At 36.6% G+C, this 25,113-nt stretch overlaps 1 protein-coding gene across 5 annotated transcripts in view; it reads left to right on the top strand.

Annotated features, from left to right (window-relative positions):
- The first annotated feature begins 16 nt into the window (after nucleotides 1-16).
- Nucleotides 17-25,113, top strand: part of CD99 (CD99 molecule (Xg blood group)) — a 39,293-nt gene continuing 14,196 nt past the window's right edge. For 2 of the 5 annotated variants that reach the window (XM_087938390.1, XM_087938389.1), the window contains exons 1-4: nucleotides 171-483; nucleotides 13,163-13,201; nucleotides 17,137-17,175; nucleotides 18,069-18,098. In XM_087938390.1, the coding sequence (XP_087794516.1) occupies nucleotides 420-483; nucleotides 13,163-13,201; nucleotides 17,137-17,175; nucleotides 18,069-18,098 (172 nt within the window). In that variant the 5' untranslated portion in view covers nucleotides 171-419. Of the gene's footprint in view, nucleotides 484-13,162; nucleotides 13,202-17,136; nucleotides 17,176-18,068; nucleotides 18,099-25,113 lie in introns of all 5 variants that reach the window. The other 3 variants (XM_087938387.1, XM_087938388.1, XM_087938391.1) reach the window with 3 other exon arrangements.

The following is a 25,113-nucleotide window of genomic DNA, read 5'->3' as shown; positions in this document are numbered from 1 at the left end:
CTGGGAGCTCTCGCCCGCGGGTTTCCTATTACGGGGACATGACTCAACGCTTGTGTCTTTTCCCTGCTTAGACATCGCGGGGAGAGGGAGGTTAACAGACATTCCCTTCACCCTTTTGATTGGAGGCCGATATTTAGCTACTCCCCGGGATTGGTTGATCGGTTCCCCGAGGGCAGCCCCCACAGTATAGGGGGTAGCACAGTTCACTCTTGTTTTCGGCCGGTCCCCAACTTTGGGTGGTTGTGTTGCGGTCCTTACGTAAGAGTCGACGCTCCTTCTGCGAGGGCAGGAAAAGGGGGGGGAAAAAAGGAAAACAAAGCGGAGAACGAGAAGAGAGGAAGCCGTTTTCTGGGCGTCTCCAAAAGTTTATCTCAAGACTTGGAGAGAAGCAGCTGCTGCTCAAAGGCCCTCGACGCACCATGGGGAGACTCGCCCTTAGCCTCCTCTCCTTAGCGCTTCTGCTGCTGGCGGCCCTTTGCAGAGGTAAGGCCGCTCCGGAACAAAAAGTTGCTCGGTCCCATTTCCCTCCCACACCTTTGGTACCCACCCGCGGAGCCCAAGGGTGTGGCCGCTCGGTTATATTTTTTTCCAGCCCGGCGGGTCCACACTTCTCTGGATCCCTTTGAGTGATGCCGCTTTGGTTTCAACAGCCCTGCTGGAAGAAGCTTTATGCTGCAATGCCGCGGAGCCCAAGGAAGGGGGAGGAGGCCATTTATATTTATAAAAGCTTTACCCCCTTGTTCTTGTTCTTTTGCTTTTCAATCAGGCTGTCACTTCTCCACTCTGGCCCAAGTTAGGGACAGATTTTGAGGAATTAGCCCCAGATGGCTGAGAGACATTTAGGGCTCATTGGATTGAATTGCGCATTTTCCTTGAGGATTTCGTAATTCATAAGACTTTTTTAACAGATTGAAGACCTGGCCACAAGGCAAATATTGGTTTGCAATATTTGTTTAAATAGCATATTACGAGCAGTTCATACAAGGTCACAGTTATACTCAAAAAAATACTTGGCTTAGGAGCTTGAAGTCGTCGCCCAGCAAAATCCACTTCTCTTCCAATTTTACATTTGGGATTACACAGTAGCCATAGTTTAATAATCGTGTTGTGTGAACCCCATTAATTGTAGACTGGCCTTTAAGCTTTTGTGTCAAAGTAGCCTTTGAATCAAATGGCACTGGTGAAGGCAGTACTTAATTCTGTGGATTAATAAATATTTCTCCAGAGCTGAAATTTTAGTCTGCCTGTTGATGCAAAATGACATAGATTATTGCAGTTTAAAGATTGATCACTTGGTTATGGCATATATTTTTATGAGTGTCCATAAAATATTATTCTGAGTGTGTGTGCACGCACACATGATTCAGAGTGCCATAGTGAGTAATAGGTTTGGGAAGAAATAATCACAGAATTTTAACATTGCATTAACATAGATAACACAAATGATTTGATAATAAATTCATTGTGTTATTCTTGTATCTTGTTGAAGTTTTTTGCTTACTTCATTAAAAAAATGCCTTAGAAAACTAAATTATTGTCTCATTGAGCTTTAGATGTTGGCATTTTGGACTTCGGACTTCTCTATATATACTCAGGATTTCTATTACTGCTTATAAATTCAATACTTGTATTGAAAAATGGTAGAAAAAAAGAATTTGAGGGTAGTGTGGTTGAATGACATTGTAACTTCTTAATATGGACTTGTTAACAGGGCTATCCATTAAGTTGGTCTGTTTGGAAATTATGTTTTATCACTATGGGAGTCATAATGTAAGAAGTAGTAGTAAAATGCAGCTTCTGAAGGATTTTGGAATTTCTCCCGCTCTGTCAGCTGCTCAAAATAGGAAGTTTTTCCAACCCAGAATTTCCTTTGCTTTTTGGGAAAAATGCATTGATGCGGTTGAGTGCAGCTGTTTTATTTTACCTTTAATAAAATGAAGTATTTTTAGATGTCAACATATTTTCAGTTTACACTAATTGGAACATATTTTTAAAAAGTTAAAAAATAAACATTTAATATTAGATATTAAGGAGTAATAATTTGGAAGAGTAATAATTTGGAGGAAATTATATAAAAATGTAAAAGAACAATGATTTTTAGCTTCAAAACACAGAACAGTAATTACAGTACAAATTGCATAGATTTTTCGTATTATATCTTAAAATAGCCTAAGAAACTCACTAATGCTATCTCTCAGTAGCATTGTAAGAGAATGGGGGTGTAATCTGTCTTTTGAATACTTTTTTGCTAGCACATACAGCATTGACTCCATAGAGTTTGATATTTTGATATTAAGATATTCATAAATTTTGTTGTCCTTTTTCCTTCAAACTGTTTGCAGTTAATGCTGATCTGTGACCGTAATAAAAATGGATTGATACAAACTGTTTGCAGTTATTGATCATTTCCAAATTTCCAAATATCCACTATGCAATTTAAATAGGAAAACAAGTCATTAGGAAAGCTTTCAGGGTAGGTAATTCGTATGAAGCTCGACTATAGAACAATTGGTTGGTGAGTTTTAAACCAGCATCATACATTTAAATTTCTGCAGTAAACCTTTCCAATATGAAAATAAATGTTGTAGGTCAGCAAATGAAGGAAACCAGAATTATTATTTGTAAATAATTTTTTTTTACTTAAAAATAGAGTTGTCATTTGAAAAGCCCCTAAAATATTAATGGTGATTATAAAAATTCCTTCTCTCTTTAGTCACATGTTGTCTTAAAAGGGTGTGGACTAGTTCATTTATTCATTGAAGGCATTTCCCCATTAGTTCTGCATAGTTTTGTCCAGATGATATTGTTGTCCTGACTCTATAACTTAAGCTGTTTTTCAATATTTTGACAGTTTGTTAGTAATTTCTTTACAATTAAATAATTTAATTAAATTTTTAAATTTTTAGTTCTATAGCCACTTTGGGATTATTAAGATGTGGAATTATACATTTTATAAAATAATAAGATAAAAATAAGAGTTTGAATATGTATACTTCTTAAATTCAACAAATATTCCAAGAAAAAAAGTCTTAAAAGTTATTATTCCATAGTGATCAGGATAACATAACATTTAATAGTTGTCAGCTCAGCAGATGAATATTCTGTATTTGCTTTTAAGAAATTAATTAGAGGACAAGAGAACTGGTACAAAAGGCCAGCTTTGTCAAAAGATAAGCTCTTAACCGTTTGTCCAGTTTATGTTGCTTTATGTACTTATTCTGCAAATAATCTATCTGATTTCAAAGAAATATATTTCCACCTCCCTGTTTAATGCAGGATCATATCTTTTGGGTGGAGGAAGAGAGAAGTGGTTGGAGAAGACTGTATTAATTATATTTTAGCAGTGAGGCAACAACAATGCACTATTGCTTGGAATAAAGTTTAAGCAGAAAACAAACTCCAGGGCGCTGCTACCCACAATAGAACAGTGTATTATACTTCACGGTAATCCATTGTGAATAGCTTAAGCAGTTCTTCATGTACTTTATCTTCCTTGCCTTTCTGCTTCTTTCCCTCTTAAATTGACTCTTGTAACAATCCTGTAATAAATTTGTTTCCCCTTTCAGCAGGCAAAAAAGAAGTCTTGGATTCAAAAGTAAAAGTAGCTTGTTCCCAATGTTGCCTAAGGCAGATTTTTGTATGCTTTGTGAACAATGTGAACAAAAAACACTTTTGCCTTTCTCTATAAACTACTATCTTGAATGTTTGGTTATCATGACCATAATATACATGAATCCCAATTTGAATGACAGAGATATAAAGATAAATTTAGGACATAATGCAACAACTTTCATAAAGTTGAAAAACTCTTGATTTGACTATAATCAGAACTTCTCTGGCTGAGGCAAAAATGTTGATGTATTTTTGTACCCATTCCTCAGTAATTACCATCTATATAAGAAGCTAAAAGTAGAATGAAAGTAGAATAGCAGCTTCCTGTTTTTATTTCTCAGCACCTGGTATGGAAAGTCATTCCCCTGCTTTTGGAAGTTATATAACCATAATTTTTTTAATAATCTTCACCAATATAAAAACTAGCAAGAAACCCCGAATTTCTTGAAATAAAGGTGCCTAGAGTTCCTTGAAATAAAAAAAAGGCAAGATATAAATGAAATCCATTTCAGTTTTGTTAAGGTAAAAGCAGAGAAGAGAAAAGCAGAGTCCTTTTTAATAGTAGCTAAAATAGTATAGTGGCTTGTACAGATAGTTTTTGATTTATGACCAATTAACAACAGTTTGAAGTTATAACAGCCTCAGAAAGAGTGACTTACGATCAGCCTCAAAGTTACGATGGTCACATACCTGTGCAGTCATAGATCATGACTGGGTGCTTGGTAATCTAGCTCACATGTGGGACAATTGCAGCATCTTAGGAGCCTCTGTGGCGCAGTGGTTGGAGTTGCAGTATTGCAAGCTACTTTTGCAGCCAGCTGCCTACAGTTTGGCAGTTCATATCCCACCAGGCTCAAGGTTGACTCGGCCTTACATTCTTCCAAGGTGGGTAAAATGAGGACCCAAATTGTTGGGGGCAATACGCTGATTCTTTAAATGGCCTAGAGAGGGTTGTAAAGCACTATAAAGCGGTATATAAATCTAAATGCTAGTGTTATTGCTATCTTGCAGTCATGTGATCACAACTTATGACCTCCCAATAAGCAGAGTAAATTCTGGAAGCCTGATTCACTTAACAATTGTGTAATTCATTTAATGACCATGGTGATTCACTTAATCAGGGTGAAAATAGTAATAAAATTGTGTCGAGTCATATGATGACTTGCTTTATGATCACACCAACTTCTGATGAAAAGTCCAGTTCCAATTGGGGCATAAGCTGAAGACTACCTGTATTCATTTGCAGTGTTGATTTACAGTGTAGGTCTTACAGAGTACTTAGTGATCTTCAGATTACAAGTAGTTCTCGATTTACAACAGTTCATTTAGTGACCATTCAAAGTTATAATGGCACTGAAAAAGTGATTTATGACCATTTTTCACACTTATGATCATTGTAGCATCCCCATGGCCACATGATTTACATTTGGATGCATGACAGCTGACTCACATTTGTGACAGTTGCAGTGTCCTGGAGTCTTGTGATCCCCTTTTGTGACTTTCTGACAATGTCAATGGGAAAACCAGATTCACTTAACAGCTATGTTACTAATGTCACAATTGCAGTGATTCACTAAACAAATGTGGTAAGAAAAGTTGTAAGGCAAAACGCACTTAACCAATTTCTCACGTAGCAACATAAATTTTGGGTTCAATTGCCATAAATTGAGGACTACCTGTATTCACTGACATTACTAAACTTAATAGTATTTAAATACAGTTCATTATTGGATTGGAATATTGGAAGATAGAAGTAATGATAATTGGCAGCCTTGTGATAAAAATAAATAAAATGAAGTGGAATGGTACCATCCTTTCTAATAAGGATATACACTTGAGTGTTCCAAGGACCAGTGAGCCTGTGAAGGCAGTAATCCCTTTGGTTTGAAATTTAAAATGATGTCTGAGATGGCTGGAATACTGTTATTTTCCCATAATAATCTGCTTTCTTCATCTAGGACAGGGTTGTGTCACACTCGTGTTATCATGGCGGTGTCACGTGACCTATTGGGACTTTTTTTCCCCTTCACTAAACCAGGCGGGTGATGCATCTGGCCTGATCTAGGAGTAGAACTGCATTGTGTTTTCCATGATCAAAATATCATGATAGTACTGGTATCAAAAGCAACTTCAAGTCCAAAAAGATATATTTACTACAGATCCTCCTGCACATTTCTTTTTAGAGTTTCTGTTCAGAGGACTACAATTTCAATTGTTACATTCCAAGGATCTTGGAAGAAAAAAGTGAAAAAGTTTGATGATCATTTCAGATAGTCACTTATAACTCTTATCAAGGTTATTCATGTAGGTAGTCCTCACTTACCAACTGTCTTTCAGCGAACATTGCTGAAAGTTACAACCATGCTGAAAAAATAATGTTATGATCAGTGCCTGCATTTACGACCTCTGCAGCGCCCTCCTCAATCAGTAATCACCATTACATTCAGTATGTGTTGTTCTATGCCGTGACCTATTGGTGTTCTCTCCCCCTCCCACTTGCATAGCAGAGATATTGGAAAGGAAAGGATTACAAGACAATAAGCAGGTACACAGTGGAGAATAAATATCAGAGAAATGCAGTAGCTCAGCAACTCTGACTGCAGTATGTGAAAAGCCAATTATTTCCATTGTGTGCCTGTTACTCTCTTGAAATTCTTTCCTTACCAGTCTTTCCCCTTCTGTGAGGAGGGGAGGTCAGACACAGGAGAAATTGCCTAAATAAATAACTTCTTTCTTCTTTCCCCCTTCACTTAATGACAGAGATGCCAGTCACAATTTGAGTGCTGTAAAGTTATATTTCCATTACCTAAGAAACTGGGTTATAAGGCAGAAGAGAATTTACTGTTTCACACTTTGCATGTAGATTACCATTCCATACTTGATCATTCACCGGGGAGGGGGGGGATTTCAAAACAATCTGTAAAACTGCTTGTCGGTTTTATTAATAGCAGTTATCTGAAAATTCATTTTCAAAAGATAATGGAACCAAAAATGGGTAGAGTTTGCTTGTCTATTTTCTCCCATGATACTCTTGAGGCGATGTTACCTTAGTGATGATTCTCCCATTTTTTCAGTCAGTTTGAGACTTTGTTTTTATTTGCTTTGTTGTTGCTGTTGCTTGTTTTCTAACTTGTCTGCTCTGGAGGATTACACGCTAATTGAAAGTTTTGGAATAATAGTTTAAGTTGAAGAATAGATTGTATTGACAATCACTTGTATTTCTCATACAGCCATTCCTTTTTAGCAACTACCTCAGTAACCATTTGGAAATATTGTGGTAAACAGTGCTATAAAATTCATTTTCCAAACCACACTCACATTTACACCTGACAAATATACCCTTCAGTGTGAAACTGATCAAGGTCTGTTCAGTTAGGGCTCTGAACAACTAATTAAGGTCACAGAGTTGAGCTTGTCAACTTGCAGGTAACAGGAGAGTGCTGCGCAGTGAAGAAAAGCAGCTAGCGATAGCTTGTTTAGGCAACCTTTCCGCTTTGTGAGAAGGGGGGAAAAAACAGATCAGGCAGAGGACAAGAGACCTTTATCTGAATAAAAGGTCAGCAACCAGTGATCTTTTCAGTGCCTTTACCTCTTGCTGTCCCTGTTTTAATCACTGGTATTTGTTTATTATTTATATCCTGCCTTTATTATTTTAACAAACAACTCAAAGGGGCAAACTTATGGGATACTGCTTCCTCCTCCTATTTTCCCCACAGCAACAACCCTGTGAGGTAAGTTAGCTCAGACAGACTGGTCACCCAACTGACTTTCAGGACTAAGAAAGGATTAGAACTGGCAGTCTCTCGGTCTGTAGCCTGGTGCCTTGATCAAGAAGCTTGGTTGTTAATCAAGGAGAGGGTATGCATGATTTTTTCATAGCCCTACAAAGAGATCATGGGAATTGTACTTTACACGCATGCCTCTATATTTCTCATCTATCTATGTGTTACATTTGCATTTGTACGTTTTAGTTGTGACTTGCAGTTTTGAATAGGAAAGAATGTGAATTCCAAAGGCAGAAATAACAATCTTACTTTTGTAAAATACGTACAATAGCCAAAGTAGACAAATAAAAAAGCTATTTTAAAGGTTTTTTTAATGTTAGGGAAGGGGTGTCAAACTTGCATCATCACAGCATCATCACATGATATATCACAACTTTTTTCCTCTTCACTAAGTCGGATGTGGGCATGGCCAGCGTGTAACGCATCAGGCCCGCTGGATGCAAGTTTGACAGCCCTGTGTTAGAGGCTTAAAGAATGTTAAATCTTCTTTCAAGTAAATTTAGTTGAAAGGAATGATGCTATCTTTGAATCCAAGGGAATTAATTTGCTTTAATGCACATGTGAAAGGCTGGTACCTCTGTAAGTATATTTTCATAATCACTGTTGCTTTATGTTTTGAATAATCTGATGGTCCCTGTCCTCTAAATCTGTATCACAAAATGGATGATGGGATTAAAAAACAGATCATCCCACAATGCATGGGCCTTGCTGGAATTAATAAAGTTAAATTTCAACATATACAGAGGACATTAACTTTGTGGAATTGGAGTTAGTAACAGAAATAGTAATTAGCAATAACAAAATATCTATTAGTGCTTAAACTGAAACTTCTTAAAAGGGCACTAAGAATGAACCCCCTATGGATTAAGGCCATATCTATTTCATGATAATTAGTCCAAAAAAGTTCTACCATTTTTTTAAAAAAAAAGTCCTCTTCCAATGGTGGAATCTTTAGTTATAGACATATGATTCCAGTTCTGTGGTCATTTTTATTATTCTTTTCTGCAACTTTTATAAAGATCCAGTATATTTTTGAGATGAAGTGATCAGAATTATTCACCGTCTAAAAGATATATGACCATTTCTGTTTTAAAGCCATTTTTCCTCATTTAGATTCTATTATAAACTTTTATTTTTATCCTCAAAGTTTTATTTAATATTTTTAATTTTTAATTACTAAATTTAGGGCCATCTTTTTGCTAAGTTAATAACTCAAATTAGCTTGTTAAATGAAAAAGAAAACAGTTGTCTGTTTTCAGTGGTAGGTTCTAGGTATTGTGTAGGTTCTAGGTATTGTGGGAACTATTTTAATGCAGTTAGGGTATTGTAACAGAAGTTGTATTAGCCAGAAGTTATATACATCACTACGTAACTCAGACTCCAGTGCAAATTTAATAATACTGTCAAACAAAAAACCAATCCTTTGTGAAAGAATGAAGTTCCATTCAAAATAGGTTTTGCTTCGAATTCCAAAACCAATTTTCTCTTTAACCCCAACATTATTTTATCTAGGTTTAATTTCAGCTTCTCTTGTCTAGCATGTTATTGTGATTAAATGAAATTCAGGCATATTACATAAGAGAAATGGTAAAACCTTGTGAAACAACACAAATCAGCAACTTAGATATAATTCAGTATTTCAGAGAAACTTGGTGGCTTCATTCTTTTCTTTCTGTTTTCAAAAATTTTATGAGCAAAGTGAAAAGTGTCAGCCTCCATAGAAATCAGTAGAATTTCAGAACAATAGAAATCTGTCCATTGTCTTTTATTTTCCACTTTCAGTAGTATTCAGTCCATGAAAATACTGGCCTCTCTTCTTGGTAATCTTACCTATATTTGTTTTTATCATTTATAGTAAACAAAGATCTGATCAATGGTTTTCAGGAATGATTTAAAGAGGAATTTTTTCAGGACAAACTGTTATATCTGTGCACTTCTTTTTCTTCTTCTTTGTTTGATCCTTCTGTTTGATGCACTCTAGCAACACTGCAGTGAAGAGTTGAGTCATCCTAACTTCACTTGCTGCAGAGCTAATTAAAAATGCTGTTTGCCAGAATTTGTTTTCCTCATTGGGATGAATAATGCCTATGCATTTCTGCTTAGTATGAAATGACTAATGATATTAGAACTTGTTATTCTTTTTGCTAGACTGTCCATTTTAAAACCTCTAAAAAGTTTTAAACTCTGCTAAACAGTTTCAAGAAATGAGTGGCAAAGGTGTTTATGATAGGAGAGACTAGCACTGTATCATTTTAAAATTCTGTATTACACATGTACACTAAGTTTTGAAGAGGCATTGCCACTAAGTTTTGAAGAAATATTTAAAAAAAATAAAAAGGAAATACTATTTTTCATATCTTTTCAAAAGTAAATTAGAACATTGTAATCGTTTCATCAATATCATTATTTTAATTTCACTTTCACTGCAGAAAGATCATTTTTAATAGATAGTTTTCTTTCTGTAAATGAAATTTCATTCAGTAAAGAAATTTGCTAGGATATATGATTGTAGCAAAGCATTTTTCTTTAGGCACACTGCAAAATTATGTAACAATTGATAATAAGATCTTTTTCTCCATATATTTTGTTATTGTGATCTTACCTGCATTGAAAATTAAGTGACTGTGTGTTTAAAACTTGATTGCTTTATAATTTCTCACCCAGATTTGTTCTATTGTACTTTATTAATTTATTTGATTCTTTTTGTTAGTTTTTATTTTTATTTTATTTTAAATATGGTTTTACATTCTGTAAGCCTCCTCGAGTCACCATGAGCGAATAGGCAGCAATATAAATTCAATAAATAAATAATAAAACATTCAAGGAGTTTATAGAAGAATTAATGGAATTAAATTATATAGATGAAATTATTTGGGATTAAACCAAATTAAGGAATGCTAAAAGAAGTAATTCGCTGATTTGTATGAGTTGATAGTGATGCATAAAAAAATGGAATACAGGTAATCCTCAATGTATGATTATAAATAAGCCTGTAATTATAATTGTAAGTCATTGTGGTTGTAAGTTGAGGCATTGTAACTGGATTCAAAATTACTACTATTTTTTAATGATGGTCATTATGTGTGATTCCATTTTCCCCAATGGAATTTTTTTTGGCCCGAAACTGGGAATAAATGCTCGGAAACCAGTACAATTTTAAAGTATTATTTCGAACAATAATTCTTTAAGAACAAGTTTTATTGATTTTTGAAGACAAACAAAACATAAAAGTATAAAATCTCCTTTCTAAGAATTAACAAGGCAAATAAAGCATTATTTTTTAAAACATAGTTCCACATTATCACATTTCCATTTACACATATATCTTTTCCAAATTTCTCATTATTTCTCCCTTCACTTTTGTTCAGTTATATTTCTTTCTATCAAAGTTTTAGTAATTCTCAATCAGTCATAAGCACACAGAATACATAACATAAAACAAGACATTAAAAAAAACCTCCTTAGTTGTCATTTATACATGTCTTTTCCAACTTTCTCTCCCTTTGGTTTCATTCCTCCAAGGTTTTATTAGTTTGCAATCAAACATAACTAATCAAAACACAAAACATAAAACTTCTTTTGAAAAGTGGCTTAGCCCTGGGTTACATCTTTTTTAACAGACCTAAATCAAATTCATGCTCACCTTATATACCATTCATATCTTATTAACCATTTTATATTTTCTATATAACTTCTCCCATCTTTTCACTCTCTTAATTATGTTTTATTTATTTCATCTTATTTCAAAATCATTATGCTTATATCTTTTGTCTGTTCTTTTCCAATCATCTATTTATCTCATCTCTTGGCTCTAGTATCCTGTTCATTTATTTTAATTCAAAGAATCTAAAATAATAAAGGCAATTAGGCAGGTATCAGTGAATCTCTGTGGCACATCCAGCTATAGTGTAAATAATCTAGTCCACGCAATCAATTATTGATATCCTGTAATTCTATGAGGACACTGGCCTATGGTGGTAGTAAAGGTTATTTTCACCAATGGTATTTTCACCATGGTGGCTCACATGGTTAGGATGCTGATTGCTAAATTGGAGATTAGCAAGCCTGCATTTGAGACCTGTGTGCTGCTGCATTGTGGGATTAGTTGCCGTCATTCATTCCAGCTCCTTGATGGAGACATTAAAGGAGCCCCCACAGGCGTCCCCTGGGCAACAATGATACCGTAGGTTAATCCTTTCAACTCAGAAATGTCTTAAATGGTTCCATGGACACAAATAGGACAGAGAACAAACAGTAGAGGGTGTTTCTTATAATTTGAAACAGTTTGCCACTGTTATGATACCACAACCTTGTAAAGAAGGGGTGGGGGATGACATTTTCCCCAATAGCATTATTAAAGGGAGATGTTTAAATAGAAGAATTAACGTGAAGTCAAAATATTGAACTGACCCTCTAAACCAGAAGTCTCCAAACTTGGCAACTTTAAGCTATGCTGGCTGAGGAATTCTGAGAGTTGAAGTCCACAAGTCTTATGGTTGCCAAGTTTGAAGACCTCTGCTCTAAACTGTTAATCAAAATATTATATATTAAATTATATATTATATAATAAAGTTTCTCTATGTAGTAATCTTTCATTTTCCAGTTCTATTCACATAGTTCTTTTTCTTTTGCTTGTTTTTCTTTGCTTGAGTATATTAGATCTCATTAGGGCACCACCAGTTCTTCTTTTATTTCTTTTTATGTGGGAAGCAGTGGGGGAACCTTTTGAAGGAATAACTTAGAGATAAAATGGTTGGGCAAGTGAGAGTATTTTTTCTTACAATATTTTCCACAGAATTAGCAGTCAACTTTGTGAATAAATTCATCAAGTGTCTAACATACATAAATGTACGTTGATCATCTGAGTATGTGTTTCATGTTAGGGCCATAATTTTGGCATTGTTGTAGTTTGCTACTTATGTCAAATATTAGAATCTATCAGTTAATTGTTTTAAGTAAGTGAGTTGATTTTAGCTGGGAGGTGTTATGTGAACCAAATAATTACATTAATTTGATAAACTGTCACTTTTAATGCGTTATATGAATAGAGCCAGAAGAACTGTTTTGAAATGTATTTAAGACTTGCAAGAAAGAATGGGACATTGAGTGAAGAGACGAAATTCTTTATTCACAAGCTTTTAACTATAACTAGACCCGGAAGCTATGGATGGTGCAACATACTATGGCATGGACAATTATTGGCAAGCCATGATATGCCCAACTAATGCCTCTGCTTCATGATTTGTACTGGTTCCTAAGATGTTTCCAGGTGCAGTGCAAGGTGTGGATTATCACTGGTTATCAGCCTTTCATAGCATGGGAGCAAGTTATTTGAGGGGCTGCTGTTTTTGCCTGTCTTACATAGTCTGACAGAGTTAGTATGAGGATAGTCCCATCAATTAAACAAAGTTCCTGATGAGACCCTGGAAATGGGCCTTTTCTGCCTTAGTGCTTGCCCTCTGAAATATCTTTCCACCTAAGGTTCATATGGCCCCTACCTGCTCTTTTTAAAGAGACCCTTAAAACACAGTTCTTTTACCAGACTCTGAACTCGACTGACTGGTATGCCCCTCCCAAGATGTTCAGTTGTTTGTTGCTTTTTCTCTGAACTTTTTTTGTAATTTATATATTATGTTCGGTGTTTGTGTTTGCTTGTGTCTGTAAACCATTCAAAGCAGTACAAATTGCTATAAATTATTATGTATGCATAAATAAATGTTGGGTAGAATAAGCAAAATAGTAATATTTTTGTTTTTGTGGAATAGGACAAGATTTAGATTTAAGTGATGCCCTTGGCACTTTTGGTAAGTAATTATAATGTTACAAAACCTGAAAATGACTTTCTATACATATTATAGTAATAGTAATATTACGTTATAATGTGATGTTACTCAAACTATAATTAGATTTTGCTTGAGTTGTATAATACTACATCATTTTATAGCTTGCTCAATCTATGTGTCCAGGATCTTCCTGACATTTTATTCTGCTAGTAAACTTCAATTTGCTGGCAAGACATCAAATTACAAATTAAGCTTTTCTAAACTAGGTGGCATGCTGCTTTTGTAGGGTTTTAAATGTATGCTTGTTACTGTACCTAGTTTTTAAAAAAGAAAGTCAGGTATATATTGTATTATGATCACCACTAACAAATAAACACCGATCATAGTTTCTGGAATACTCTCCACATCCTTTACCAATTAGAATTATAAGAGTTATCTGCATTTTTTCCTGTGTAATCTAATAAAGTGTTTTATGTGTTTCTGTGCATGCTTTTTTGTTTTCTTCAGAGATTATAATCAGGTAGTGGACATAGCATTACCTGGGTGGGAATGAGTCTGGGAGTCTACTAATAATGGATTTCTGTCTGTATGTGGTTGTACCTATTTTTCTTCTTATTTCTCCATATTGCATCCATGAGTGTGTGCATGTGTTCTAGGAAGCATCGGATGTGCTTCATGTACCTTATTCTAGTCAGGAAAGAAAAAAAAAACTAGACTAGATAGGAAGAGTAGAGAACGTTTCAAGCAACTGCCCTGGCTCTTCTTCTAGAGATGCATTGGATATTTCCCCCCCCCTTTTTTTTTTCTCCATAGTCCCAGCTAGATCTGACCTCATTTCAAACTTAATCTTCTTTTTCCTTGGTTTTTTCCTGCTCACTAAATATTTACTGAATATTCTGTTTTTGTCCATTTCACTGATGGACAAACAGACAGTCCCAAACCATTTTAAATACTTTCTGCTGTTCCATTAAGCTGAGTTGAATAACAAATATAAAGTATGGTAAACATGGCATTTAAAATGCTTTTCAACCTGTTTACCTGTAATCATAGCAAAGAACTGTATTTAATTATGTATAGCACATACAATAATACATCTCTGTGTTTTTATTTTTATTTGCCCTTGTGCTATTTGTGCACAGGGAACTATGGGATAACTTAATACAAATTTCTAGGAGACATAAGGGAGAGTGGCTTAGAACGGAACAATCAACAACACTGTGAGCTATGTTCCAACTGTCTTTCATGTAGATTTTGGAAAACTGTTTTCAGCAGTGTTTTTTCTCAGTTGTACGGGTCGGAAAATCCAAAGCGTGGGGCTGTCTCCTGCTTCCTTGCTTAAAGATGGAGTCAATCAAAGTTTAGTCCAGCCCCCTTTCCACTGCGCATGCCCAGTTTTTGACTCTGTCTTCATGCAAAGAGGACACGAGGAGAGAGTGCTCAGAAGGAAAGATAGTAAAACTAGGATTGATGCTTTGGATTCTTTGAGAAAAAAAGAGAGAAAAGAGAAAGAGTGAAAGTAGCAAACCATGAGTAAGCAAAAGAGCCGGGACTTCATTCCAAGACGGGAAAGCCCCACATAGCTGTTTGGTGTTAAAAGGACAAGCGGCAGCAGCCTCAGTAAGAGCGGGCAGGCTCTCGATTGGTTAGCAGAGAAAGAGGGCTAATTAACAAACACTTGGCCTTCCATGGTCTTTTTTTTAAAAAGCCAGGAGCCGCACAAAGTCTCCAACACTCTCTTTCATAGGAGCAAACTCAGTCTTAGGCTGAGCGAGCTCCCAAAATAGCCACACAAGCCTACCCAGGAGAAAGGGAGGCTAGAGTCCATACTCAGGCCGGTCTGAGCATACTTATAATCCGGAAGAAGCTGTCAGGAAGAGCCAAAAGAAATACTATGGCTGAATTTTATGAAACGGAGGCAGGACCAGAGGAACAGGAATTCCCTGACCCCAGCCTGATCAGAGAGCAAAACACAAAGGAACCAGAGAGGCTGGGAGACCTTCAGAAAGGCCTCTCAGCAGGGTGTCTAAGGCAGATGAGAGAGAGGCATTAAGGAGACAAAAGGCCATTGAGAAGTACTTTTCAAGGACGGAAAAGGAGGCGGAGAAGAATGGGAATTCCCGTGCTCCAACGGGCAAGCCAATGACAACAAAGTATCAAGAAACACTAGAGGGCGCTGAAGATCAGTCTTTTCAGCCTGCTCTTTGTGTGGACAAAGGAATGAGTGAGTCAGAAAGACAATGCTCTCAGGCATGCGATGAAGAGCCCTCCCCCAAGAGAAGGAGGTTTTCATCAGAGTTGTTCTCCCATAGCAACAGGAGTCAGGGAACAGTCCTTTAAAGAGGAAATGAAAGCCACGATGAGAGAAATGATGGCAGAATTCAGAGACAGTCAGGGTTTGCGGGACCTTGGAGTCCCTCTCATGACACCCCCTAATCCGCATGTTCATCAGGGGACCAACCAATCTAAAGCCACCAGTGATGCATAGGTACCCTACTTGGGACTTGACAAGGGTGCTAAGGGCGCTCATGACTGAGCCCTTTGAACCGCATTATCCGTGAGGGAGGACCTCTGTATAGTTCACCTGAGCAGGGTAGTATTAAGATTAGACACGACCTTTATCCCAAGTTAGTACTACCAGACTTCTGCCCAGAACTGGTCCATAGCCTAGAAAGGAAGTGACACTCCTTGGATGTTAGGAGAGCTATACGCATTTATATTAAGAGAACAAGGCCCATTAGAAAAATGGAAGCATTGTTTGTTTCATTTAGACCGATTTCGTTGGGACAAAAGGTTTCACCATCAGCCATAGGTAGATGGATCAGGACATGTATCACAAAGCTTATGAAAGCCAATCATTGCAATTGCCGGGTAACATAATGGCACATTCAACCAGGTGTGCAGCCATATCAGCAGCATGGAACACAGGCCTCGATTGAAGAGATCTGTAGGGCAGCAACGTGGTCATCGCCATCTCCATTAGAAATTATAAACTGGATACATTTGCATCAGCGGAAGCATCCTTTGGAAGAAGGATGCTACAGAGAGTTCACATGGAGATGGGGGCTCGGGACAAGAAGTTGGCCCACCCTCAGGACAAAGTACGTCCCACGCTTTGGATTCTCCGACCCGTACAACTGAGAAAGAGCGCTGGGCTTACTTGAAATATATCTTCTAGTTGTACGGGAGGAGAATCCAAATCCCACCCTTAGATAGTTAGTCCCGAGCACGGAATGGTTAAGAAAGAGCACCAAGAACTCTCCAAGTCAGTCATCAGCCTTCATCAAAAACTGGGCATGCGCAGTGGAAAGGGGACTGGACTAAACTTTGATTGACTCTGTCTTTAAGCAAGGAAGCAGGAGACAGCCTCACGCTTTGGATTCTCCTCCCATACTACTAGAAGATGCGTTTCAGGTAAGCCCAACACTCTTTCTCCCCTACAGCTTCAGTTTGGATGCTCGCTGTGAAACCTCATCTTTTTTTTGGGTGGCATCCTCTACCAAACTAAATTTGTCCTCTTTTGTCCGTATTTTGAGAGACAATCGTCCTGCTGATAGACAATTGGGATTTCAAGCACCTTCACATATATTTTTTTCAACTTTCTGTTGAGATTGGGCAGATTTTTAAAAAAATTGATTACAAAATCAGTTTAGCATCACTCTTTTGCAGGGATGGACCATTTTATGATGATGGGGCATATTTTTGGAGCATCAGTCCTTATAGTAACAAAATAATGGGTAGGATTATTATTATTTTTTGCTTTCTACTCATTGAATGAGAGTACTTTTCAAAAATTATATCAAATGTCTTTTAGTGCTATTTAATTTTAGCATTATATAAAATCATGCCACCAATTTTCATTTATGAAGGACTACAAAGAAGGTTTTAAGGGCTGAATTTTATTTTGTTCTGCTTTAATGGATAGTTGCAACTAATTATATTTTACTTTTATATTTTAGCCTCTACTAAAAGGCCTAGTGCAGTTACCAAAAAGCCAAGTAAGTATAGATTTTTTGCAGTAAGCATTTTTTTGGGAACGGTTTTATTTTGTGATTGTGATTGCATTTGAATATAAATGGCTATAGTTCAAAAATATACTTTAATTTTAAGGAAAGCTGAAGGCCAATAGAAGTAAAATTGAATATTTATAGTTTGCTGTTACCTAGTAAATATGTGAATATTCTCATATGTTCTTATTAGGCCCAACTACCACATGAGGTTTTTTTTAATTATGAATTTACAATGAAAAATATTTTTTTAAAGAAAATCAAAAAAATTATATATTTCATTTAGCAATAGCAACACATAGCACTTAGACTTATATATGACCCCCTAATGCTTTATAGCACTTTCCGGATGGTTTACAATGTGAATATATTGTTCCCAACAATCTGGGTCTTCATTTTACTGACCTCAGAAGGAAGGACAACAGAGTCAACCTTGACCCCTGTTGAGGTCAACTCCAGACTATGAGTTGGACTCTAACAACTGTGCCACAATTAATAAGTTGACTTACTAATGCTATTAATTGATATTTGTCTTGAACCATTTGGGATGGGTTTTTTTCTCTATTAATATAAAAAACCTCTTAAAATAATTGTAAGAAATATCAGTGGAGTTCTTGGAAATGTTTTAGGCTTATCAAATTAATGAACGTTTGTCCCCTTTACTTCTTTGTGCAAATGGATTTGTTTGTTTTTCACTGTCTAAATCCTATTAGATGATAGATAGATAGATAGATAGATAGATAGATAGATAGATAGATAGATAGATAGATAGATAGATAGATAGACAGACAGACATTTCCTTTCATGACCACTAGCCTTTTGTTTGCAAAACAATATGGTTATTCTACATGAGACATTGATATCTAATAATTTGTTCTGTCTAGGTGATGGCTTCGACTTAGAAGATGCTATAGGTAAGCATTAGAAGAAGTTGCTTAAAACATCACTTGTTAGAATTTATCCTACTTTCCTGAGTAATAGTTTTGTATAGTATAACTAAGAAAAACAATTATATTTAAGACAACTGGTTGAGAATGGCTCTTGCCAGCCTCAGTAACTTGAGGGCAAATGTCTTCCACAGTAACCCATGAATAATTCTTGTTTATGCCATGCCCCTTAGAAGGTTTTTTTCTGCCTTTCTGCCTACCATCTTCACCTAATCAGATTAGAGAGTGTGATACATTTGTACTTGTTTTCAACTATTACTTGCATTATATCACTTCGGCTGTTTACAAATATCAGGAGAACTTAAGATCCAGTATATTGACAATCAGAAGAACTTTATGTCTTTTGGAGGTATGTTGCCAGATTGCATTCCACCAAGACCCAAACTAGCATCAGTAATATTGGTTTATAATATTCAGAATTCATTAGAAAATCCAGGTGAATATTATAGAAAAATAGGATTCAGAGAGTAAGTGGAAACAAAGGAACAATGGATATGACCATCCAAAAAGAAAAACAAGCTTAAGGAAAAATGCTTTGAAAATATTCACTCTTTGCCTTGAACACTTAGAAAATAAAATCAGTTTCTGATCCATAATTTGTCAAACTTCTCTTTGAATATACAACTTTGGTTTAGATTACGTTCCTTCTTACAGCTCAGAAACTTGCATGTCACAAGATCAGTGGACTTTTTTTTTTCTTTCGAATCTCCATAGCCAGCTGATGCTTCTCAGAAAATTCACTGAACACCCCCCCCCCCCAATCAAATTAGTTTTTCCCAACTATAAACATGGGGGAGGGGGAAGCAGATTGTGTTTGCTAGAAAATCTAGCTAATTAGCCTTCTCACGTCTTCCAGATATCCATAGAAGGGATTTGTCTGCAACTTGATTGTGTATGCACATTCTAAATCTGACACTAAGGGAGCTTATATTACTGAGATAGCCAATGTATTCTTGGTTCATGTGCGTTATATATTTTATTGGTTACTGTCCCCACCTTTTATATACAGTATTAGGACAGAGGTTTCCTACTGTCCTAATCTCCAAAATTGTAGTAACAGCAACATTTTTCTAGTTATTGACCTCGCTCAGGGTCTTTAAAAAAATTGAAAAGCATTAACTTTCCAGTCTCTATATAAATGACTGTGGTGTGTGTTAAGGTAATAAAATCTGCATGTGTGAACAGAGCTTTTATTATCTTTCCATTTATTTGGAGCCATTCATATAGAGTTGATCATTTAAGCATTTTTTTCTGGATAACAGGCCAAAGAAAATGCATTGGTTTGTTTTTAAAAGCTGATACACTTCCCTTTTATGTCTTGCAATTAGATTGGTGAAAGATGAGAAAATCATACAGGCTACAAAATTGAATTGAATTCACCTCTAAACCATCTTCGTATTTAGAAAATGTGTTTAATTTTATTTAATTTTAAAGCTCACAATTTTTATTTAGTGTTTAATTTTAACATTAACATTAATATATCTTGTAAAGCTTGGAATTCTAGTTTTATTAGTCACATTGAGTACTTCTTCACATTAAAGAGACAAATTTAATGAATGGATAAATGAGACAGCGGGCAGAAATTACGCTTGAACTTTAAGTTTATGGGGATAAGTTGTTTTTGCGAGATTTACAAGATACATCAGTGGAAGTCAGATTAAAAAGATTCTGAATTATGTTCATGTCATTGTTCCTATTTTTAAATATTTGGGAATAAGAAGGATGGTGATGAAAAAAATCCTGTGAAGAAGGTAAATATACTTATTTTGTTTTCATTACAGAATCATCAATGAAATGAACTCACTAAGCAAAGGGATAAATTTAATGTAAATTTGTACACATGCTGCCTATAAAAATATAAAGAGGGTACTGGTTCATCAGAAAACTGGATGTTAAGCTATTTAGATATTATTTAGAGAAAATAAATGCCTTATATGTGACCTCAAGTAGTATAAATATGATATATGTCCCAATACTTAGATGACTGAGCTCTTTGTTTTTGAATTTGGTATGAGTTAATAGTTTTGTGCCTTCTTTAAAAAATTTCCACTTGTACTATATTGCAGTACTCTAGCATGATCTAATCAGAACATGTATGTATTACTGAGCTAAAAGTTTAGGAAATATGTCCTCCTTCAAGAAGAGACATTTATTTCCATCCAAACCAATACCAGCTCAGAAGACTCCATTTTATCAGGACTCCTTTTCATATTATTTTCCTGTATTCTTCTCACATGTGGCCTTACACATTTTATTTCTTCTTTCTGATTTCATGGTAAAATTGAGAAATGTAACTGGATGTAATTTACATACAAATAATATCATAGCCAAGACATACATAAAGAACTTTATAAATGATAAGTAGCATCTTAAATTTGACAATTGGAAGCCCACTAAAAACTAAAACGGAGGTGTTACATGAGGGAATAACTACACCCAGCAAGCTATATCAGATGTTAAATAAACAATAGTATTTGAAGAGAACGTTTTGCAGAGCTTATATATAACTGTTGTGTGTCTTTTTTGCCATTGTAGTAATTTGCCAAGATATTTATTTTGCTTAACAAGTACAATTTTCTAATTCTATAATTCTATAATAGTATTATATTACTGTTGATTTTGAAAGGACCATCTTTTCCCAATCATATCTACCCAACCCACCATGCAGGGAGTTAGGGAATGTTATGGGGAGGAGTGGGATTCTACCTGGTTGGACTGGTTCTATAGAACCAGCTGTTACGATTCTGCACAGTTCGGAGAACCGGCAAATTGCGCGACTGGCTGGTCCCACCCCTCTCCTCCCTGCCCACTCATTTCTTACCTGGCACATGTGCCATCCAACTTGCCTGTGTTGTGCCTTTGCCTAATTTTTGGTAAGTTGCTATTTTTCCTTCCCTCCCCTGACCATCAGCTGTTCTGACCTGCTGGGAGATTTAGATTAGCTAGAAAGCAGGAAATCATTGGATTTCTTGCTTTCTAGCTAATCTAAAAGCAGAGCTGAACCTTCCTTAGGACTAAGCTTCTATTTTTCAATGCAGACTCAGATAGCAGATTGCAGAAAGGTAGATCTCTGAGTTAATCTGTGATTCTGTGAGCAATTCAATCTGCCTGCCTGCTTTGCCTAATTTTGGGTAAAAGTTGTTCTTTTTTTTTTTATAAAAAATTCAATATTTACATACATGGTGTATTGTGAGTTAATTTTGTGAGTTTGCTTGCAAGCAAATTTTGTGAGTTTGCTTGCAAGCAAATTTTATGTGACAGACTCAGGTTAGCAGATTGCAGAAAGGTAGATCTCTGAGTGAATCTGTGATTCTGTGAGCAACTCAATCTGCCTGCCTGCTTTGACTGGTTTTTAGTAAAAGTTGCTTTGTTTTTATAAAAAAATTCAATATTTACATAAATATTTACAATATTTACATAATTTTTTAGAATATTTACATAAATATTTACATTATTTATATACAAACCATGCCTAGCCAGTCACATGACCACCAAGTCATACCCACAAATTAGGCCATGCCCACAGAACTGGTTGTTAAGCTGGGTTCTTGTTGACAGACCGGGGACTGCGACTGTCTGCAGCTTCGGTCCGTGCTCTCTCGTTGGAGAGCCCCAATCACTGTGATTGGGGCTAAAGCTGCCTTGGAGGGGCGGCGGAGTAAGGGGAAGCCGCCAGCTAGGTGGAGGGGAGCCGCATCCCCCCTCCCTGGGCGATGCAATTTTTCCCCCTGAAGACGACCGAGCGGTGGTCTAAAATGGCCACCCTGAAGAGGAGGATTTAGCTGGAGATTTGTGCAGGAGAGAAGAGGTGGACAACATAAGAACCGGGCAACTTGGTGCAACAATTAATTAAAAGGTACCCCAAGATGGTATTTTAAGAATTTTTATGAAAGAATAAGAAAGGGAAAGGGAAAAAAAGTGAAAATATCTTTGACAGCTGAGCAGGGCTTCGAACAAGGATTGGAAGAAGTTGGGACAAGATATCCAAACAAATTGAATTAAAATACATTGCTAACAAACAGGCACAATTTAAAGCTGGACTTAGGAATTTTCAAAAAGAAGGGGGAAATATTTAAATTGAAGATTTTATTGGTTTGGAATACTGAGGTTTGGAAAGCCCCGAACAAATAAACGGGGGAAAAGGTGAGGACATTACATAATGGAGAGTGCCATCTGGTGGACAAAAAATTAAGCTGAAAAAGGGAAAGTTCCTATTTCTTGGATCTGATTTGATAAAACGAAATCGGATCTGATACAACAAAAAGGAAATATTGAAACAATATAACAAGTACCCTAAAAAGTTAAAATTGAATTAGAACAAAAGAAAAAATATGGATTGTTGGACTGATTGGTGATTTTGCTATAAACCCAGTTCGGGAATAGTTGTTAATCCAGAAAGTTTGAAGAAGAAAAAAGAAAAAGATTGGTGATTGGTGGATTTTAATGACTATAAGATATAAGGGCGTGTAACGATATCTCTGTGGGATCTAAAAATGGAACCTAAAAATTTGAAAGAACTGCTACATGCAAGAGTTAAAAGCTATGAGTTAAAAGCTATGGAAATGGCGATTGAAGAATATGAAAAAGAAACCTCAGAGAAGGAGAAGTTAGTTCAAGAAGAAGCCATCTTAAATAGACAAAGAACACAAAGAAGAGGAAAAAGAAGAGCGGTTAAAAATGGGAGATTTAAAAAAGTAACTAAAATGGGGAATATTTATAAAAATCTGAAAGACAGAAAGAAACAGCAGAAAAGTAAAAGGGGGAAGGAAAATATATATAGAGAGAGGAAAATCAGAGGGAGAAAAGATTTGGAAAAACAAAAGGGAAGAGGTAATGAACAGGAAAGAGAGAAATATGGGAATTGTAAAATAAAGGAAGATTTTTTGGGACAATGATTAATGAATTAAGAGGGGATTCCGCATTGACATGAGGGGTAATAATGTACTTTGCAATTACAAATTATAGAATATAGTTTATTGAGAGGAGGGAGGGGCACAGATATCTATTTAGAAGATGAATGCATTTTCTTATTTTTATTCTTACAAGAAAGGTTAATGTTTATTTTATACACTGCTCAAAAAAATAAAGGGAACACTTAAACAACACAATGTAACTCCAAGTCAATCACACTTCTGTGAAATCAAACTGTCCACTTAGGTAGCAACACTGATTGACAATCAATTTCACATGCTGTTGTGCAAATGGAATAGACAACAAGTGGAAAGCATAGACAGTTAGCAAGACATCCCTAATAAAGGAGTGGTTCTGCAGGTGGTGACCACAGACCACTTCTCAGTTCCTATGCTTTCTGGCTGTTGGTTTGGTCACTTTTGAATGCTGGAGGTGCTTTCACTCTAGTGGTAGCATGAGATGGAGTCTACAACCCACACAAGTGGCTCAGGTAGTGCAGCTCATCCATGAGGGCACATCAATGCGAGCTGTGGCAAGAAGGTTTGCTGTGTCTGTCAGCATAGTGTCCAGAGCATGGAGGCGCTACCAGGAGACAGGCCAGTACATCAGACGTGGAGGAAGCCGTAGGAGGGCAACAACCCAGCAACAGGACCGCTACCTCTGCCTTTGTGCAAGGAGGGACAGGAGGAGCACTGCCAGAGCCCTGCAAAATGACCTCCAGTGGGCCACAAATGTGCATGTGGCTGCTCAAACGGTCAGAAACAGACTCCGTGAGGGTGGTATGAGGGCCCGACGTCCACAGGTGGGGGTTGTGCTTACAGCCCAACACTGTGCAGGATGTTTGGCGTTTGCCAGAGAACACCAAGATTGGCAGATTGGCCACTGGAGCTCTGTGCTCTTCACAGATGAAAGCAGGTTCACACTGAGCACATGTGACAGACGTGACAGGGTCTGGAGACGCCATTGAGAACGTTCTGCTGCCTGCAACATCCTCCAGCATGACCGGCTTGGCAGTGGGTCAGTAATAGTGTGGGGTGGCATTTCTTTAGGGGGCCACACAGCACTCCATGTATTTGCCAGAGGTAGCCTGACTGCCATTAGGTACCGAGATGAGATTCTCAGACCCCTTGTGAGACCATACGCTGGTGCGGTTGGCCCTGGGTTCTTCCTAATGCAAGACAATGCTGGACCTCATGTGTCTGGAGTGTGTCAGCAGTTCCTGCAAGACGAAGGCATTGATGCTATGGACTGGCCTGCCCGTTCCCCAGACCTGAATCCAATTGAGCACATCTGGGACATCACGTCTCGCTCCATCCACCAACGCCACTTTGCACCGCAGACTGTCCAGGAGTTGGAAGATGCTTTAGTCCAGGTATGGGAGGAGATCCCTCAGGAGACCATCCGCCAGCTCATCAGGAGCATACCCAGGCATTGTAGGGAGGTCATACAGGCACGTGGAGGCCACACACAGTACTGAGCCTCATTTGGACTTGTTTTAAGGACATTACATCAAAGTTGGATCAACCTATAGTGTTTTTTTCCACTTTAATTTTGAGTATAACTCCAAATCGAGACCTCCATGGGTTGCTAAATTTGATTTCCATTGATAATTTTTGTGTGATTTTGTTGTCAGCGCATTCAACTATGTAATGAACAAAGTATTTAATAAGAATATTTTATTCATTCAGATCTAGGATGTCTTATTTTTGTGTTCCCTTTATTTTTTTGAGCAGTGTATATTGAAATGACTGAAATGAATTGTGAGGAAGTTTAAAAATGAGATTAATATCAGTGACCAAGCAAAATGGATTAATTGTTTCTTTTTTATTTTTTTATTTTTTTGATACCATAAATAAAATTTTATGGAAGTAAAGGGAGAAAATACATTGCGGAATCTGACTGAAAAGTACAATGTAGTTTATTTTTCTAGGGATTGATTATTACTATAACTAAGTAAAATAGATGTTTAATTGGGAATTACAGATGGGGGAATTAAGACATACTTAAACCACTGAGGTAACATCCCAAAATAGTAAAAAGGGAAGGGAAAATTATGTTTTATGTGAAAAAC

Source organism: Pseudonaja textilis, chromosome 8 (genome assembly GCF_049901715.1).
Source record: "Pseudonaja textilis isolate UNSWEBS1 chromosome 8, rPseTex1.2, whole genome shotgun sequence".
In the NCBI taxonomy this organism is placed as follows: Eukaryota; Metazoa; Chordata; class Lepidosauria; order Squamata; family Elapidae; genus Pseudonaja; species Pseudonaja textilis.
The sequence above is the reverse complement of the archived record's forward strand: the minus strand, read 5'-3'. Positions and strand labels throughout refer to the sequence as shown.